The 18,137-nt window shown below is 44.0% G+C and overlaps 3 protein-coding genes across 3 annotated transcripts; 2 read left to right on the forward strand and 1 right to left on the reverse strand.

Annotated features, from left to right (window-relative positions):
• Nucleotides 1-626: 626 nt before the first annotated feature.
• Nucleotides 627-7,724, reverse strand: LOC136448785 (serine protease 33-like). The gene is made up of 9 exons (XM_066448429.1): nt 7,520-7,724; nt 6,055-6,294; nt 4,366-4,480; nt 3,704-3,830; nt 3,120-3,208; nt 2,463-2,553; nt 1,627-1,806; nt 1,266-1,505; nt 627-929 (listed from the first exon to the last, which is right to left on the reverse strand). Exons 1-9 carry the CDS (start codon nt 7,563-7,565, stop codon nt 765-767), a joined length of 1,293 nt encoding a protein of 430 aa, XP_066304526.1. The 5' UTR covers nt 7,566-7,724; the 3' UTR covers nt 627-764.
• Nucleotides 7,725-8,355: 631 nt separating this feature from the next.
• Nucleotides 8,356-13,239, forward strand: LOC136448833 (tumor necrosis factor-inducible gene 6 protein-like). The gene is made up of 3 exons (XM_066448487.1): nt 8,356-8,479; nt 12,404-12,640; nt 13,121-13,239. The coding sequence occupies exons 1-3, from the start codon at nt 8,356-8,358 to the stop codon at nt 13,237-13,239; spliced, it is 480 nt and encodes a 159-aa protein (XP_066304584.1).
• Nucleotides 13,240-13,338: 99 nt separating this feature from the next.
• Nucleotides 13,339-17,531, forward strand: LOC136448786 (trypsin-like). The gene is made up of 7 exons (XM_066448430.1): nt 13,339-13,343; nt 13,854-14,001; nt 14,383-14,480; nt 15,043-15,132; nt 15,507-15,682; nt 16,345-16,490; nt 17,304-17,531. The coding sequence occupies exons 1-7, from the start codon at nt 13,339-13,341 to the stop codon at nt 17,466-17,468; spliced, it is 828 nt and encodes a 275-aa protein (XP_066304527.1). The 3' UTR covers nt 17,469-17,531.
• Nucleotides 17,532-18,137: the final 606 nt, after the last annotated feature.

Below are 18,137 nucleotides of genomic sequence, written 5' to 3' on the forward strand. Positions count from 1 at the left end.
CCATGGACGTTAAGAACTTGCCACACTTATCAAAAAGAGTAGAGATCTATCCAGGTGTGAGTTGATAAGATAGATCTGCCCGGATATGCAGCTATTACTCTTCAGTACAAACCTGGTTTACCGGGTATGCAATAAAAAGAAAAAGGACATTGCCGAAAATTGTTCTCTATTACTTTGTGAAGTTTTCAGAAGTGCAATTTGTCCTATAAATTTGTTGTAAAGTTTTACTTTTAACGATCTGATTCAAATGTGCCCTGATCTTATATTAAGTCTTCATGAAATGGTACTCATTGGCAGCTCAATGGGAAAACTCAATGTTCTGTACTGTAGCTATACTGTAGGGGGTGGGGGTGGTACGGAATAACACGCATGGCGGTGTACGTGGGACTTGTGTGCAATTCTATACTACTTAGATTTCTTACATTTTCGCACAACACGTATTATCTTCTGTCTCTCAAATGCACATTTTCACAAATAAGTTGATGAATTGACAAATTTTCAATCTACTCAGAGAAAGCTGGATACTTGAATCCCTTATCCTAGGCAGTCCACCTGTATTTTCGTCTTTTGCTCAAATACTCTGCTTACAACTGACAACAACAGAGAGAGAATTCCAACAATTTGAAAAGTTCTAGATTTTTTATTCAGATCTCTGCTCACGATCTTTAAAGCTAAAAGTACAACGTATTGAAAAAGACACTGGGGTCATTTCTCGGTGATGTAGGCGTGAGCTTCTCATGTCTAGGTAAAGCGCATGCGCGTGTCTAAGGGTACTGCGCCATTTTGGTTTGGATCCAGCTCTGGTACTTCATGACGTCAGTGTAGACGCCGGGCTTGTTGGGCTGAGCGCAGCCGTGACCCCAGCTGACGACCCCGGCCTGGTACCACTTCCTGCCGCTCTTACACACCAGCGGGCCGCCCGAGTCGTTCTGTTAAGGGCAACATAACAACCAAAATTATTATTGACACCATGTACAAAATGTACATGTTTGTGTTTTCGGTCACTTGCCATTGGGTCAATGGAAGATGCTACTAGTTTACAGGGAGGTGTTGTTTTTTGGTCTGCATTGTTCTCTTTAGAAGAGCTGATATTTTTTGCCATGGGTTAAACGGTTGGCGTTTTTAAAATAAAAATGACGTTTTGAACAGAGCGAACGATATAAGGTAGCAATCAGACGTATGCTGCACTATTAGACTCGCTCCTGAAGCTTCACAAAAAAAAGCAGTAACAGCGGTTAAAGATCTCGACAGTTGCTGACACTGACCTGGCAGGCGTCGGTTTGCCCCATGGGCCATCCCGCACACAGCATGTTGGACGACACGTCCCCTCCGTACCAGTTGGCCGAGTTGCACGTGTTCCAGTCGATAATCTCCACCTCGCCCTGCTGTAGCTGATCGGCCATAACTATCTGGAAGTTGGCACCTGTGAAGTAATGATACATTAAACATGCAGTAAGACTTATGATTAATTTTCCAGGATGATTTCTCTCTCTCTCTTTCGCTCTCTTTCACTGTGTGTGTGTGTGTGTGTGTGTGTGTGTGTGTGTGTGTGTGTGTGTGTGTGTGTGTGTGTGTGTGTGTGTAGGGGTGGAGGTAGGAGATTAAAAAAAGGCACAGAATTGTAGCACGTAGATATCGTAACAATGGTATTAAAGATATGTAACAGCTAGTCTGACTGGGGAACTCTCCGGGTGCGACGCACACAGGGCTGACGTAATTGTTGATGGTTGCGTCATGGTTGAGTTTCAGCAGCGCGATGTCGTTGTCACTGCTGCTGGCGCCGTTGTAGCCCTCGTGAATGACAATCTAGGTCGTGGAATTTGAAAAAAAAAATCAGAGGAAAGAAAATCATCCGGCTCCTGCATTTCCAAAAAATGTTATTAGGGGGTCTGAACCTGCACTTAAGCTGCACCACTTACAATCTTCCCCAAAAGCTGTCTACCACTAGAATAACACAACCACAGCATGTCTAGAACACGAGATATCGAAATCGGACGCTCTGCTGCAGTACCGTAACAATTCGTTCGGAGGCCCAAAATCTACTATTTCTTCGACAGGACATAACTTGATTACATACCAAGTTTCGCGGAAATCAATCCATAGCTTCTGGACTTATGCTGCTTAACCAGAAACATGCAACTTAACATACAAACATCGAAACGCTACCTTCCTGGCGAAGGTGATAATAAAGTAAGCTAAGGACGACACATTTTATCTGCATACATGAATTTGGAAGATAATGGACGAAATATCAAAATGTATCTGGTGATTTCTCACTTCTTCACATATGACATTTCATAATTCAGTAATAGCTACATGTAAGATGCACTTTATCATTTCACTTCCGTTACTAAACGGAAGCCGTACCTACAAGCCAGTAAGCTAAATACGCCCTGTTAGACTTTGTCAGTGGAGCATAAGCGAGAACTCTCAAAAGAGACTCTGAAGAACATGTACGTTACCCTCTGTACGCCGATGTTCTGTTGGCGCGCGTCGGTGGACTCTCGGGTGTGACTGCCGAGTCGGACGGTCCACTGAGACGTGTAGGAGGCCCTGCATTCATCAAGACAAGTGGTAAGAATAAATGAAAAAACACCGTACTGAGAGGTTTAGATGTACGTGCAAACTTATGCTTAGGTCCCAGTTGCGCCGATGCCAGTAGGGGGTGTAGTCCCGGCCGGGCCCCGAAGCCACAAATTTGTCGCGGTGGACCGCCGGGTACCGGGGGTTAACTTGCAAGTGTTCCCACGATTATCTCGCGGCGTCTATTTGTTACCGGGTCCCGCGTTGATTTTTAGTCTGAATTGAAATAAATTGGAGTCCCGGCCGATCCCCAAAATAGTCCGGCTGCCGCAGTGTGTCCTACGGGCCCATGTAGGGGTTACGCCCGAAAGTACAAAAAAAAACCAGCCCGTCAACTACCCAATTGGGACCTAAGCATAACATAGACTCGTGGATCCAATTGCAAGTTTGTCAATGTTAACAGAACTTTAAAAAAATTCTAATTCAGTAGTCTTTCAATGCCCTCCGTCCTTCACTCACGGTCATTAACAGTTTATGGACACAATTCTATACACATCATCACTGACAACATCGAGGCAAGAAGTGCAGCTACGTACCCATCAAAGCAGTGCGCAGCCGTGAGAATCCAGCCGGGAGCGATGAGGGACCCGCCACACGCATGCGCACCGTACTTCGCCAGAGATGCCTTGCAGAAAAAAATGGCTGTCATTCTGTGAATTCACACCGTTGACTTTTAATCAAAATTGTCTCCTACAAAAATTTCTGTCCACTAGATACTATTTATAACATTTGTAAACAATATACATGGTCCCATAGCCTTTATTGAGGCCGTAGGGGCAGGGGGTTGTTATCCTCCGTGTCTAGTGCACGGTCTTTTAAAGCGGAGCCCAACACACTCCTTCCACCGCCTTTTGCCTTCCCAGCCTACGTCAGGTACCCATTTCTACACCTTGGTGAAGGTAGGAAAGTGAAGGGCCTTTCTCAAGGGCGCAATATCGGTGGCATGTCAGGAGATTCGAACAAATGACCTGGAACAAATACAAGCACGCAAGCACGACGCCGCAATGTCACAATGTGGTCACTATATTCACTACATTAGAGAACTGTCTTACATAGCTACAAAGAATCATAACTATCAACTTGAATGTTATCAAAATGACTTTAAAGAAGCAGAAGTCACCATCCATGGCCAGCTGTTGGCGACCGCAGTGGTTCCTCCCACCACCCGTGCGAGGGAAGGGCTGATGGCCGGACTGCCGCAGGCCACTGGTGTAGCCGTGGTAGTGGTGACAGTACCGCCGAAGGTACTACTCGTAAATACAGAGAATATCCATCAATGTAGGTGTTTGAGAGGGAGAGCTCTAGAGAGGGGGGAGAGGGAGATGTAAAAGGAGGAAAGAGAGAGATAGAACGTGAGAGAGAGGGGGAGAGAGGGGAGAGAGAGGGAGGGAGAGATAGGTAGGGAAAGGGAGTAAGAGAGACAGACAGAATGAGGAGGAGAGAGAGCGATAGGGGGAAAGAGAGAAAGAGAGAGAGAGAGAGAGAGAGAGAGAGAGAAAGGGAGGGATGAAAGAGAGTGAGGCAGGAGAGAAGGAGAGAAAGAGGGAGAAGGAGAGAGAGAGTCGATGCACGTTTGGTACAGATAACATGAAGTAAAAGCGTTTGTCTTCTCTATATGTGTCTTATGTTAACAAATACTTTCCCTGACCCCCCCCCCCACTTCCTACTGCATGCACCTTGAATTTTTATCTAAGCATTCACCATCTTTATTGCAAAACGATTGAGAAATGGCGGAGATAAAAACGCCATGCATCTGAGGCAGAGTTTGCTGAAACAATTTACCTGTACGATGCCTGGAACCCGCGGTCCTTGGTGATCCAGTCGGACACGAACCTGACAACTAGATTGTTGGACGCCGACAGGTAGATGGGTGGTTTGTCATCCCCACACCACTTCCCTTCAGTGATAGGTAATCAGAGAGAAGCGATCAGATTAGTTTGTCACGTTTCTTGCATAGTAGTTGTGAGGTAGAGATATTGTATAAGCCCCGTTATAGCCGAGCATGGCCTCCCGACCTTCCCCTAACCATTGTTTGGGAGTCGTTCGGGAACTAAGTCGGCTGTGGTCGGCTGGTGTCCGGCGCTGTGGACGTCACGGCATGTCTGGAATGGGTTGGCCCGTGGTTGGCTGGTGGTTGGGAGTAAGTCAGCAGTGGTCAGGGTATGTTTGATGGAGTCAAGTTTGACTCTTAACCTTAAGCCTAGGTTACACATAGCCGAACAGGGCTCCCGAACGCTAGCCGACTCAGGTCGGCTGAAGTTCGGGAGCAGTCTGACCAGTTTTTGGGCCACGCCTATCTTTGGCGCCGAACATGCGCCGAAGATGCGCCAATCATCTCCTAACCAGTAAACGAATTACTCCCGAATGAGCTCCGAATGCTTTCTAGCCTACTCCCAACCATCCCGACCTCTAGCCGCAGACTGCCGAATCTCTTCTGACTAATCCTTGACCGATTGCAGACCCTCTCGCGACTTTCAAAAGAGGGGTCATTTTCGGTTTTAATTAAAATAATTCATTCTATTATGTTGTTAACATCACCGAGAGATCGAATTCGGATCATGGTTAGCTTTAATACTGCTTTTAGTGTTCTTCTTTGTTTTTGGTCGTGTGAAGGTCGGGGGTGATTCGCCCACGTTCCAACAGTAGTCACTTGGTTGAGAATTAGTTAGCAGAGATTTGTCTACGGCCTTGGGGTGAGTTATGGGCAGGTTGGAAACTAGTTGGGAGTAGGTCAGTAGTGTTTCTGGCGTGGTTAAGGTTCTAATTTTACTACTGACTCAATCCCGAATACCAGCCGAGCACTAGCCGACCGCACCGAACACCAGCCGAACACCAGCCGACCCATTTCAGACCCTCCGTCCAGAGCCGAATGTTTTGAAATTTTCAAAACATTCGGCTTGCGCAGCCGAACACCAGCCGACTCAGCCGAACGCCAGCCGACTCAGCCGAACGCCAGCCTAGCTAGCTCCCGAATCACTCTAACCATGGTCGGGGGAGAGTCGGGAGGCCATGTTCGGCTATGTGTAACCTGGGCTTTAAACTAGTCAGACTGCTCCCGACCTACCGCCAACCTTGGTTGGCTTGTGGTCGGGAGCCATGTTCAGCTATGTGTAGAAGGGGGTTAAGGCTTCAAAAGTGCACGAGGGACGATTAGATTTCAAATGCCTTATACAAAATTGGTCGCAATTGCATTAACAAATCTAAACACAATGCCACAGGTGATCCAGTTTTAACTAGTCCATTTTCTTGCGCTTATTACTAAGCATAAGCTTTAGAATGAACGTTTGCTTCAATGAGCAATCGATACATTTGTAGACAACGTAGTGTGGATGAAATATGTATATGTTGTGTTTTATATGAAACCTGTAAACCCTGCATCAATTCAGCGCTAGAGAGGCTGCAATTGCGGGTAGTTTCTGACCAATAAAAACCTTACTACAAAACAAGACAAAACAAGACAAAATAGCGTACCAACAAAGTAGTTGGGGGCAAACAGGTCGTAGATTTCGACATAATCCACGCACGGTCCTCCGCTCTGGAAAACTGACGGGCCCTCTAGCGCAAAGTCGCTGAACTGCAGTAACACTTTTGCCCCGGATGCGACCACGATGTCCCATTGGCAGTTGGAGTTGTGCGGGTAGTTACGGTCGGGGTAGTTCGGGCTTGCGAAAGTCCCCGAAGCACCGCTAAGGGGCTCACCGCAGTTTTGTCCTGTGAAGCAAAACTAGATTATATTCTTTCTTATGGTCATGTTGATGAAAAATGATGCAATTGCTTTCTTATTGCATGACCACAATCTGCTAGAGGGTCCGAACCTACTCCACGTCTTCTTTACATCAAAAGCTATCTGCCTACAAAAATAAGACCACAGCACAAAAGATACAAGAGCCGGAAATTCTGCTGCAGCACCAAGGTCACACAACAGAGGGCCAAAACTTTACCCTGACCTTCACCTTCCCAAGAGCTACCCACTTACCAAATATCTTTACAATCCATCCAGTCGTTCCTAAGTTATGCTGACTACAAATAGTTGGAAACACAAACAAGTACACAGACTATTGAGAAAAACTATACATCAATGAAGGTAAGAAGTTTCACTTATATTCATTCATTGGTTCAGCATGTACATGCCAGGGTTGCCCAACTAGCCGGAGGCTATCACTAAGGGCGAACCCATGTGCGGTCATAGGACTGCAGGTTTCGGCCCACTCACACCGGGAAGGACCCATACTCTTTCTTGATAAGTGTGTGAGGGGTTCTTTAACGTGCTCGAGGTGTGACTCTCCTCAAACACTGGACCTTCATTTAACGTCCTATCCGAGGGACGTCCCTAACTGAAGCTAGGTACTCATTTACACCTGAGTAAAGTGAGGAAAGTCGTGTTAAGTGCCTTTGCAGGGGCATGTCGGTGGTTTCGAACCCGGAACCTCTTGATTGTGGGCGAAACACCCTACCGATTGCGCCACACGATGCCGCAAGTTTCACTTATAGAATTTGAAGATTCTTTTTTTTTTACATTTTGCAGTTTGTTGTTTGTAGTGGACCATACGAAAGTTGCCGTGCTCTTTGTTGTGTCGCTTCCAAATTCCCTGTGCAGCTTCCACTATCTATGTTAAGCTTCCAATATCTTTGACAAGTAAAGTTTTAGACTATCACTGCTACGTCGGTAAAACTATTATCAATACAATCGCCTTAACAACAATCTCCAAGATCCAATCACGTCGTGACAAAATATGAGATGACAAAAAAACTGTAAAGAAATGTTAACTAACAAAGACAGCAGACACTACATATAAAGATTACAAGGCCCTAGAAGCATACATATTTGTCAACCCGAAAGTCAAGAGAAAATAATGTTTGACCACTAGACATGCCAAAACATTTTCAACCATAAGTCTTGCAAACAAAATTGCTTTGTAATCTAAAAAAAACTTACCGTTTGCTGAAACGGCCAGGGCAACAAATACCAGGATCGCGAACATCTTGGATGAAACTCTCTTCTTTAGCTAAATCGGCCAACATGCAATAACTGCTATAATCCTCTGCTTACGCTATGACGTATTTATCCTTTCGTAGCGCCTATTACGATTATACATATTTGGACAAGGTTTTTGTTAAACATTTCTCACAACTTATTGAGTAGATTATTGTTATCTGTATCTGTATCTATATAGCCATTATAATCGCCCCTCGGCGTAACACACCAGCTGCGCAGGCGCACTGCGCAGCAGCAGCTGGTTATATTACACTGAACGACTTTCACTGAATGTTATCATCATTCATTACGTCTTCTATCGGCAAATTGCACTCGGATATCCATACAGTACATACACACGTATCTCATACAAACACAATTTATTATAAACGAAGGCCACCCCATGTGTGTATCACTAAGTATACATATTAGTGTTCGACTGGTGGGAACTACAATGCTCGTCTCACAGCTGTATTGCCCACTGCGTTTATATCGCGTGCACAGTGATATTTGATACGTTATCAGTTACGTAATACGTACTGTACTACTATCTTGAATTATGACTTACGCTCTAATATTGATATACTATCAGTTATGCAATACGAACCACTATCTTGACAATCTGTCTCACATCCATACACCAATATAACGGTTCAAAAGATATGCAAACAAACTATCAAATTGGTGCCCGTAGTTTATCATTTAGCATGTTCTCATAGGTGGATATAAGTCTTTTGGGACGTATAGATTTTTTGTTTGTTTAGTGAACAGTTGTTATAGAGCCGTTAGATAGAAACATGTGTGACAAAAAGAGTTGGCCTTCGACAGTGGAAGATCGCTTATTGCAGAGAGAACACTTACTGAAGACGAACATGTGGTTAATTGTGGCATTCACTCTTCTGGGCGTGATTTCTTCACCAGGTGAGATTTTGAGTCGATATGTCTTTCTCCAGTTAGATTATTTAAGAAATACAGATTCAGTTAGGCCTAGCACAATCGGTACCGGTGTCTTCCCGGTTGCCCGACCGACCCAAGCAAAAACCTGCCGACCCTTTTTTCGGGGTCGACCGCTTGGCCATGGACATAAACTTTTCTATCTGGCATCTGAGTGATGAAATTCAAAATTGACTTTACACTCTATTAACAAATTACAGCTTTGAACACTTTATACAAGAATGTGTAGTAAACATTATAACTCTTTTTTCAGTTTATTAATATGCATATTTGTACAGTTACAATATCGATGTTGAAAACATTGGTGTCTGATGTATTTCAGTTTTACATTGCTAAACTACATATGTATGTTTGTTGGATCACGTCCGACTGACCTTATTGTTTTCTCAGGACCGTAACCGGAAATATAATATTTGATTTTTCTAGTAGGACCATTTTCAAAATTGTTAGAATTTTGTATGTTACCATACTTTCTAAGGGGCAACATATGGTATAATTTCAATGTGATTAAACGATAAACGTCTGTTCATCTTGTATTAAAACAAGTATGCTTTTGTTTGATATTCCCAAATACGAAGACAAAGCACTAATTCTTTGGTGAAAGTTAAGTGAGTAATGTCACTTTTAATCACCAACATAAGTTTGATAAAACATTGCACGCGTATCTCTAAGAAGATATTGACATATTTTGTTGTACTCTATGAATAGGGATGTCTCTGTAGCTCATCTGGTAGCAGCCCCACAGTTGAGCTTCCAATAATGCCACGGTCACATTTCCTAACCGGGGACCGGCCGGGCTGTTTGAGAAAACAAAGCATAAAAGACGCATATTAAGGATATAACGAGGGGCGCCCTAACATCACACGCGCTCTAACATCGCACGGATTTTTTACTGATCTTATTTTGCATAAGTAAGCCGTGTTTGTGTCCAATGACTATGCTGATAAGGAAGGTAAATAACCCAAGTTCATGCACATAATTGTCATTTACATTCAAAACATATGTGTACATATTCATTTCTTGTTTTGTCGAAAAGTAGTATTTTGACAATAATGATGGTAGCGCTAAGTAGAGGGTCACTGCGTAGCTAGACGGCCCGGCACCTAAATATACGACCTGTGCCAAGCAGATACATAAGTCACACAGCTATCATACACATAAGAAATATAATTTCATAAAACACTAAAAATTTGAGTCTTTAAGTGTTTGTTGAGAAGAAAACCGACCAAAGTATAACAACGTAAACATTGCTGTCGTCTGACGACGTTGTTTTCCCGCCATTTTTTTGGGCCGCGATGGTGGCGGAACGATTCAACGCACAGTTTTGTTACGCGCTAACGTGTGATTGGTACCGTCTATGAAAAGGAAACTGAATACAGAGATGGCGAAGATATTTCCCAATAAGTAGACGGAGTATTGTTGATGTAAGCGGTGTTGTTTTTTCGTAATGATTTCGTAAGTCGGGCCGCATTCAATACGTACGTCGGGCCGCGTAGTAGCCTATTTCCCGTGGAAACATGAGCTGGGATGCGCTAGATATAGCCCTTCTCACATGACGTGAGAAGTGCACACAGTCAAAATTTTCCGGTCAAAAGAAAGCTATAATATAGCAGACTTCAAGCCTTATTTACATTTCCCTAACTTCATCACCAACTTCCGAAGAGAGCAAAATTACCAAAGCGTAATAAGTTAGGCACACTATCTGGCGTAGCACTAAATCAGAAGGTACATTCGTGAAAATGTCTCACAGCGTCTTCCGCATGTAACGCGGAGCATGAAGGGCCCATGAACAGTATGAATACATTTCTTGTCCAAGTATGGTCTTTAGGACACAATTCTCCGTGAAGTATTTATAGTATGTACAAGTATTGACCCACACAAATTGCATCTCTGCACAGTGCAAGTAGTGTTTTAGAGCAAGTAAAGAAAAAGTGTTTGTTTATCTTTTTCTTTCAATATAGGAGTGGTCAACCTGCTGAAAAGTATGTTTTTACAGCATGGCACAGATGGGATCTAGAAATTCCGGGAAAAGTCACAAAGTTAGATCTAGATGGCCCCTTTTCAATTATCAACGAACCATTGAGCCTTACAACTAAGATGTATTAGAAATCACAAATATGCAGTAAATCCTCTTTCCACAATTTATTGCAGACCGGCCTGGTCTATAGCTATCAAGCTATTTGCAATAAAAAAGGCTAATCTTATATTATCGTAGCATTTCACGAAGGTCAAAGGTCACCGGATCTAACCACCCGGAAGTGACACTGGCGCGCGCACTTTTCTGAGAGATATTTCTCAACAATCTTTCATCCCCTGTGTAAACTTTTTACATTGTCACAGCCTCCGTATTATAAACTACAAGTGTGATAAGTTTGAAGGTCCAGAGATTTGCCATTTTCACACTGTGCGTAAAAGTGCATCGTCCGTCCCGTGCGCACATACTGTATGCGAGTTGCGAGTGGACACCGCATACTTAATACACAGACTGGAGGTCACTCGGCACATGTTCGCAGCTAAAACTCACAATTCCCGTTGCCGCATTGGTATGTAACTTGGTATATTGTTTGCTAGGTTGCGTGTGGTGATGCACGTTGTCTATTTTTCAATGTAACAGTGACTATACGATCACAGCAAGTAAGGAAGATTTATACCCCGTATCTGCCTGAAGTATTCCAGTCATGCATAACGGATTATAAGGTCGCAGAACACAGTATCAATGGGCGACCCCCGTGGACAATAGTAGTTCGGGTATGAAGTAGTGCGTCACATTACTTGAAAAGGCCATAGTTTTTCTTCTGTGCACGTTAGCGAGGCTGAAACTGTGGTGAATGGTAGAGGAATACGTCAGTTTTGAGACAGTACGAGTTTGATTACGATGTTTGTTCGGTCGGGTTGGATTCGCGCCTGGATATTGTTACCGCCCGACTACTGTAAGTCGCCTGCAGTACGGTGACCTCCGCCGGGGGGCATATCAAAGTGGCTTTTAAAAGAGAACGAGCCGGCAAATTCAACCTCATTTTGCAGATATTTTGTAGATTGAACCTTGAAGTCAAGCATATAAAAATCTGGTACCCTAATTCTGCACCTTTCTATAAATTTTCAAGCGTCGAAGCATCTCACCTTGGGATCCTTAACTATATAAATCCCTATAGGAGAAATACTGTGGTCTGCAACCTTAACATGGTCCCTATGGCAGGGCAGTGGGACATAGCATTAATTATAGGGGTGCAATTACGATATTGGATTGACGTTTAAAGTAGTTATGGTGTAACAAAGCTATTGTGCATCACCACGCCGAACCAGGCAAACGATATGCCAAGTTATACACCAATGCGACAACGGGGTCGTGAGTTATAGCTGCGAACGCGCAAACATATGCATTCCCAATACTCCCAGAAGGAGGTCATCCTCCTTCCCGGAGTAATAAAACATTACCATTCTCTGGCAACCAGCAATTGAGCGCCGTGAGTTCCAGCGCGTAAAAAAACGTCTGATGTTTGAGCACCCCCCCGTTACATAACGTATGGTAAGGAATAATGTTTCAAAGGTTTTGTGTGTTTTATTGTCTTTTATATCATAGTTTTTGTTCCCAAAGACTGCCCTGCCGGACCCCGGGATGGAAATGTGACCCTAGCATAAGTTGGCAACTGGGAGACCCCGATTAAAATCTTGGGACATGTCATCTTGGTTGGGGCTGCATCCGTCTTTCAGAAGGGACGTTAAATGGGGGTGATGTGTTCGAGGAAGTGTCTCTAGTACGTTAAAGGGGAAGGGCTAGCAACCCCTCCCTGTCAAATATACATGCTACTGAAATAGCAAGGGAACTTGTTGACCTATGTGTCACCCGGCACTTCAAAGTGAGCAACAACAGTCTCATTCCATGTCCTGTAGTTGCAGCACAGTCTTGTGGCGGTACCCTGACGTCATCCTTCGACACTTTCTCCTCTCCGAACCACCCCTCCCGGTACCCCAACAACCAGAACTGTCAGTTCGACATCCGGGTGGCAGCCGGGAACAAGGTGTTGTTGACCTTTGACGCGTTCGAACTCCAGGATGCGTCAGCTTGGAGCGGGGCCTGTATGGACTATGTGGAGATATTTGACCTCTTCGCCCCAAACTACAATGTTGGTGAGTCATTTTCGTGCGTCTATGTGTAGCGTGTCGTTTCGACGTTTTTGAGCCACATGTCGATGAATGGAACGGATGAGCGAGTCAGTCATTCAGTCAGTCATTCAGTCAGTCAGTCAGTCAGTCAGTCAGTCAGTCAGTCAGTCAGTCTGTCATAATCTGTAAGCAGATCTATCTGTGGCAAGACAGTATCAAAAGGGTCAATCAGTATCAACAGCCACCGGGGCTTTGACCCTTATCTATACCGCCTTGCCACGGATAGATCTGCTTGGAGATTGAGTCAGTCCGTCAGTCAGTCAATCAATGAGGGAGCGAGTGACTAACTAGGGAAGTTCCTCTCTCTCTTTGCCTTATACAAGGATGATTTATAAGCTTTCAGAGAAGACGTCATGAATACTAAATAAATATTGCGGAATCTTTTTCAGAATGATATATGAAATGAGGACTAGTACAAATTGTATAGTGTTTTCCTTCCACCAGGCCGCTGGTGTGGCAATGACAAGCCGCCAGCCTACCTCAGCGCCTCCAACTCCATCCTGGTGCGGTTCGTGTCTGACGGGGCCACACGGCGAACGGGCTTTTCCGCCTCTTACTGGTGATTCTCTGTCCTCTTCTTTTATTCTTACGTATACCCTAGTTTAAAGAAGAAAGATTGATTGGAGTGTTGAGAACAGCACTGTAGTAGGACTCAGTGCACGATGATGCATATTTAACAAACAGACAAACTGTGAAATATGAACTAGGAGTCTTCACAGAAGGAGCGTGTGGATTCAATCGGGAAGGAACCACATAAACATATAAACATAAACACACACACACACACTCAAACAGACACACGCCCCTCCTCCCACACACACGCACGCACACACACACACACACACACACACACACACACACATATAAACGAACAAACACACACACAAACGAACACACTAACAAACACACAAAGACACGCATGCACACATACAAACCCAGAAATACACAAACATACATACATACACACAAACACCCCCCTCACACACAAACACACACACATACATACATGCACACAAACAAACATACAAACACAAACACATAGATGTGTTCTTATTTCACCATTGTAGAGGATGTAGAGGTTCTTTCATTGTGCTTTATTCTACTCATACAACGTAAACGGAAAGGAAACTTGTACTACGACATCGGGTCAAACGTTCCCAATTCTGTTTTTCTCCAGGACGACCACATCAGGGTCTGGGTCCGTGACCACTCCTGACACTACTGCGGAAATCAACAGCGCCTCTTGCGGCACCCAAGATTTCGCACCTTATCTGACGAGGATCATTGGAGGCACTGCCGCTCGCCAGGGCAGCTGGCCATGGCAGGTAAGGGAGGGTATGCTAGTACTTGCATTATATCTATAACGTATTTTTGCTCATGCAATTGAAGGTATACAATGGTGAATTTCGGAACGTAACTCTATAATAGAATCGTGACCCAAGAAGTGGATCAAATGTGCCCGACAGCTTTGACGTCCTCCGTCTTGGCTCAGGAATTAGAAAGACCATGATTTTTTAAGCGTTTTTCACTCCCGGGCCTTCAAAATGCATGCATAAGTAATCGATATACTGAATAAAAGACGATTGACCGATACTTATATCAGCACAAGGAACCCACTTTCTTACTTTAAGATAAATGAGAACAAGGAACCCACATTCGTACTAAAAGATAAATGATATTTTTTGGCATATATATTGTTTCCCTAGGTGTCCCTGAAAGACAGTTACAACGGGGGTCACGTGTGTGGAGGGTCTTTGATTGCTCCGAACTGGGTCCTGACAGCATCGCATTGCGTCGAAACGTCGTAAGTCATATGTCATAACAAATTCCCTAGGGAACGCATTCGCGGAATTGTCAGAATATCTCCAGTTCAATCGCAGTACTATACTATCGGCTTTGCTCCTGTGGTGACGCCAAAATCGCAGTACTATAATATCGTGGCTTAACCCCAGAGGCGACGCCAAAAACTGTGATGGGGTAGGAAAGGGTATACTTAAGACATGCTCAGAGAATTTTGATTGTATTCTGGTCGTGTAATTTCGCCTGTTTTCACGGCGTTAAGTCGAGACCGGTGATTCACCTATCAAGAAAACAAAAATGTACCTCTCACGCCAGTTTCCCTAAGGATGTATGTTTTGAGGATAATGGTTGAGTTTATTTTGAATTTTGTTCAGTTACCAGCACGTGTATAGCCTTTGGCTAATTGGGTAGCCCTGGCTGTACTTCTTTCTACAGCCAAATGAATAAATCAAATCAAACTTATAAGACAAACATTTTGCAAATGCATATACATGCGCATGTTTGCGTTATTGCTTTCATAATGACCGTCAGTCATACACCAAGTCCTTTCCTTTATGGTTCCTCAGATACAACAACCCGTCACGGTGGACAGTACGTGTCGGCAGCCACACCAGGGAATCCACTGACAGCACACAGCAGGACTTCTCTGTGTCTCAGTAAGTCTTCGATTTTTCTTAGATTTGCTCCTTCCATTCTCACCGTTCTTTATGGTTAAGTATATACAGTTCACACCATAGAGAATGTGCCATTGAGAGGGTCATGGTTCCAATTGCGCATGCGTGGCGAAGTGCATTGTAGGTAATATGTGATTAGTGAATGCCCCCTAGACATAACAAACACGGCTTGCGATGCACATGTATTGAGCGTGGTCCAGACAAGAACTGTTCAAAAATAAGGGGACTTCACCTTTGACATATTACCCACAATGCTTTTCGCTGCGCATGCGCAGTTTAGAATATGAAAGAATTGAATGTTTCTCATGATTTACCTTTTCACGTACATAGTTGTGTTTTTATTTGTTTCCTTGTAGGATTATCATGCACGAAAATTACAACATGGCCTCTCTGAACAATGACATTGCCCTGATGAAGCTGAGCGGGTCCGTTGACGTCGGCGCCAGCTCTTACATCGACACCGTCTGCGTTCCCGACTTTACCTTCTCCTCAGGGACCGGATGTTACGTCACGGGATGGGGTACAACCGAAAGTACATGCAAATGCTTCAATTTTGTATTACTCACCTCATCTATCCTTTGATACATGGTTATTAGCAGACCTTGATTCGCCATTAGAGTCTTGTGACAACTGAAAAATATAAAAAATAGGATGAATGCTAGTTGAATGCCAGAATGAATGAATTCTTCAGATAGGTCTCAGTCAACCGGCCTATTTGGCTCCCTCTTGTTTCTGTGCGTTCGTTTGTTTCAATAAATATCCTGCAAAAGTACATATTTCCATTAAATGCGTCTTGTGAAGAAGGCCACGGAAGTATCACTTTTCAGAAACATCTAAAAGAAGTGATAGATGTGCATCTGCTAGCAGATTACAGAATCTTAAATTTAAGTCAATAGGCGGTCCAATTTCAAATTACCAATTGGTTAAGCTATGGGACGCGAGATCGAGAAGTTACGTGTTCGATTCTCGGTGCTCCTGGCTAGACGTTGTGTCCTTGGCACTAAATAATAAGACTTTCCTCACTCCACTCAAGTGTAAAATGGGTACCTGCATTCGGCTGAGGAGGTAAAAGGCGGTGAAAGGAGAGAGGTGGGTTCCGCCTTCCAAACCGTGCCCTAGACACATTGGATAACACACTGCTCCCTCCACAAATACGGCCTCAAAAAGGTTTAACATGGAGCTACCTTTTTACAGGCGGTTCGTTGGCGACCACGCTGCAGCAGGCAAACGTGCCCATCATCGCCCGGTCCACTTGTAACTTGTCCACCTGGTACAACGGGGCCGTCACCAACAACATGATCTGCGCAGGCCACGCCATGGGGGACATCGACTCCTGCCAGGTGACTCAACACTGCCCCCTAGCGATTGTTTTCGGTCTATTTGTTGCTTTGTCTTGGTGTGTGTGTGTGCTAGTTGGCTTGGGTCCAAGGTCGCAGAGTGTAAGGCAAGACATTGTTTTACTGAAGACTTGAAGGACAGTCAGGTCAGGTCATAGTTTATTGAACATAACAGGTACAATGTAAGGCAAAATACTACTAGCTGTTTATACTAATCGAATAAGCATGAAGGTTCTAGCTATACATTGTTGCCAATGGTAGATAGTATCAACTGGCTACTTATACTACTCTAGTACGAACTACAGGAAAGTTCCAGGCTATACAATATGAGAAGGCCTGGGTCCAAATTCCTACGGGTAGGCAGGGAAATGCACGGAAAAAAGGCGACAAATTCACAATAATGAATTAAACAAGAAATTACAAAATAATTAAAAATTCCATGGAGGTATGAGATTTGCTGCATGATTGCATGAGGAAACAACGGAAAAATTAGCGTCCACAGCAAGCTTCAGGACGTGACTTTTTGCATCTTTCATCTCTTTATACATGTGCTGTTTTCTGATTGAATACTAAAGTATCCGTTTTCTGATGACTAGTAGGTTTCTAATATCCGTAAAGACATGGAGGCTGGCAAGAAGAAAAGACTACCAAGAACAGCTATTAGTTCTAATAGGCGCTAACGTATGATTTAGCTGTAACATGGTGGATTGGTCTTGGATCTGTCATTGCATAGGTGGCTCAAAGTAAAAAAGATTAATATTTTTTTGTCTCGTGAAGATTAAAGTGGAGTGTTTAAGAATATCTGTATTATTTCAGGGGGATTCTGGCGGCCCTCTCGTATGTTCTAGCGGTGGGAAGTGGTACCAGGCCGGCATTGTCAGCTGGGGTTACGGCTGCGCCCAGCCCAACCGGCCCGGCGTCTACACAAACGTCAAGAACTACGTCCAGTGGATCCAGGAGAAACTACAGCAGAACTCTTAGACATGTATCACACTAGTCAGAGGCATGCGAGTCCTTAGAAAAATAAAGCTATACAAAACCGTAGGTTTCTCCTGTTTTGTTACCTTCGTCAGAGGGTAATGTTTTCGGTCTTGCTATATGGTGGGGCGGTAGTGGATGTATGTTTGTTTGATGTTAACAACATGACCCGAGAAGTTGTGGATGGATGTTCATAATATTAAGTAGGTGGGTAGGCGTCGGTAAAGCCCCTCTCTCATTGGACCCGTGGCACGCTGGCGGCGTCACTGCGGCCGATCGAAATGACAAAGCACTAACCGAATGTCATCAACAAAACAAATCTTTTTAAGCTTTGTGTGTTTTTCGTCGTCTTTTTGGTCATACTTGTACGTTTTGAATGATATTCCCATTATAAAATCAAGGGCAATACAAGCCCAGTTTAGAACGCAACGACGCCGCCAGAGGGGGGCTTAAGACGAAGGTCAGGTTTCAGAACATACCTCCTAACGGATTCTAATGGTACTGCAGTATGTTTTTAAACTGTTAAAAACTGTTTTCTGCGGAGTTCTACATACCAGTACTTAACAACTAGTCAGTTTACGAACATCACTTCTAACAAATATCACCAAATGATGGCAAATCGCAGAACACTGTACCTCACCAAGAAAGCTATACTTAGAAAGTCTATGCATA

This window comes from Branchiostoma lanceolatum, chromosome 14 (genome assembly GCF_035083965.1).
Source record: "Branchiostoma lanceolatum isolate klBraLanc5 chromosome 14, klBraLanc5.hap2, whole genome shotgun sequence".
Lineage (NCBI taxonomy): Eukaryota > Metazoa > Chordata > Leptocardii > Amphioxiformes > Branchiostomatidae > Branchiostoma > Branchiostoma lanceolatum.

What these genes read in the sequence shown, in the direction of transcription:
- LOC136448785 (XM_066448429.1), bottom strand. Translation starts at nt 7,565, where the DNA reads ATGTTCGCGATCCTGGTATTTGTTGCCCTGGCCGTTTCAGCAAACG. An exon ending in TGCCCCCAACTACTTTGTTG is followed by an intron (nt 4,481 to 6,054) that starts GTACGCTATTTT and finishes CTATCACTGAAG; the next exon opens with GGAAGTGGTGTGGGGATGAC. An exon ending in AGAACATCGGCGTACAGAGG is followed by an intron (nt 1,807 to 2,462) that starts GTAACGTACATG and finishes TCCACGACCTAG; the next exon opens with ATTGTCATTCACGAGGGCTA.
- LOC136448786 (XM_066448430.1), top strand. An exon ending in CAGGACTTCTCTGTGTCTCA is followed by an intron (nt 15,133 to 15,506) that starts GTAAGTCTTCGA and finishes GTTTCCTTGTAG; the next exon opens with GATTATCATGCACGAAAATT. An exon ending in GGGACATCGACTCCTGCCAG is followed by an intron (nt 16,491 to 17,303) that starts GTGACTCAACAC and finishes GTATTATTTCAG; the next exon opens with GGGGATTCTGGCGGCCCTCT.
- LOC136448833 (XM_066448487.1), top strand. Translation starts at nt 8,356, where the DNA reads ATGTGTGACAAAAAGAGTTGGCCTTCGACAGTGGAAGATCGCTTATTG. An exon ending in GGGCGTGATTTCTTCACCAG is followed by an intron (nt 8,480 to 12,403) that starts GTGAGATTTTGA and finishes CATGTCCTGTAG; the next exon opens with TTGCAGCACAGTCTTGTGGC. An exon ending in CGCCCCAAACTACAATGTTG is followed by an intron (nt 12,641 to 13,120) that starts GTGAGTCATTTT and finishes TCCTTCCACCAG; the next exon opens with GCCGCTGGTGTGGCAATGAC.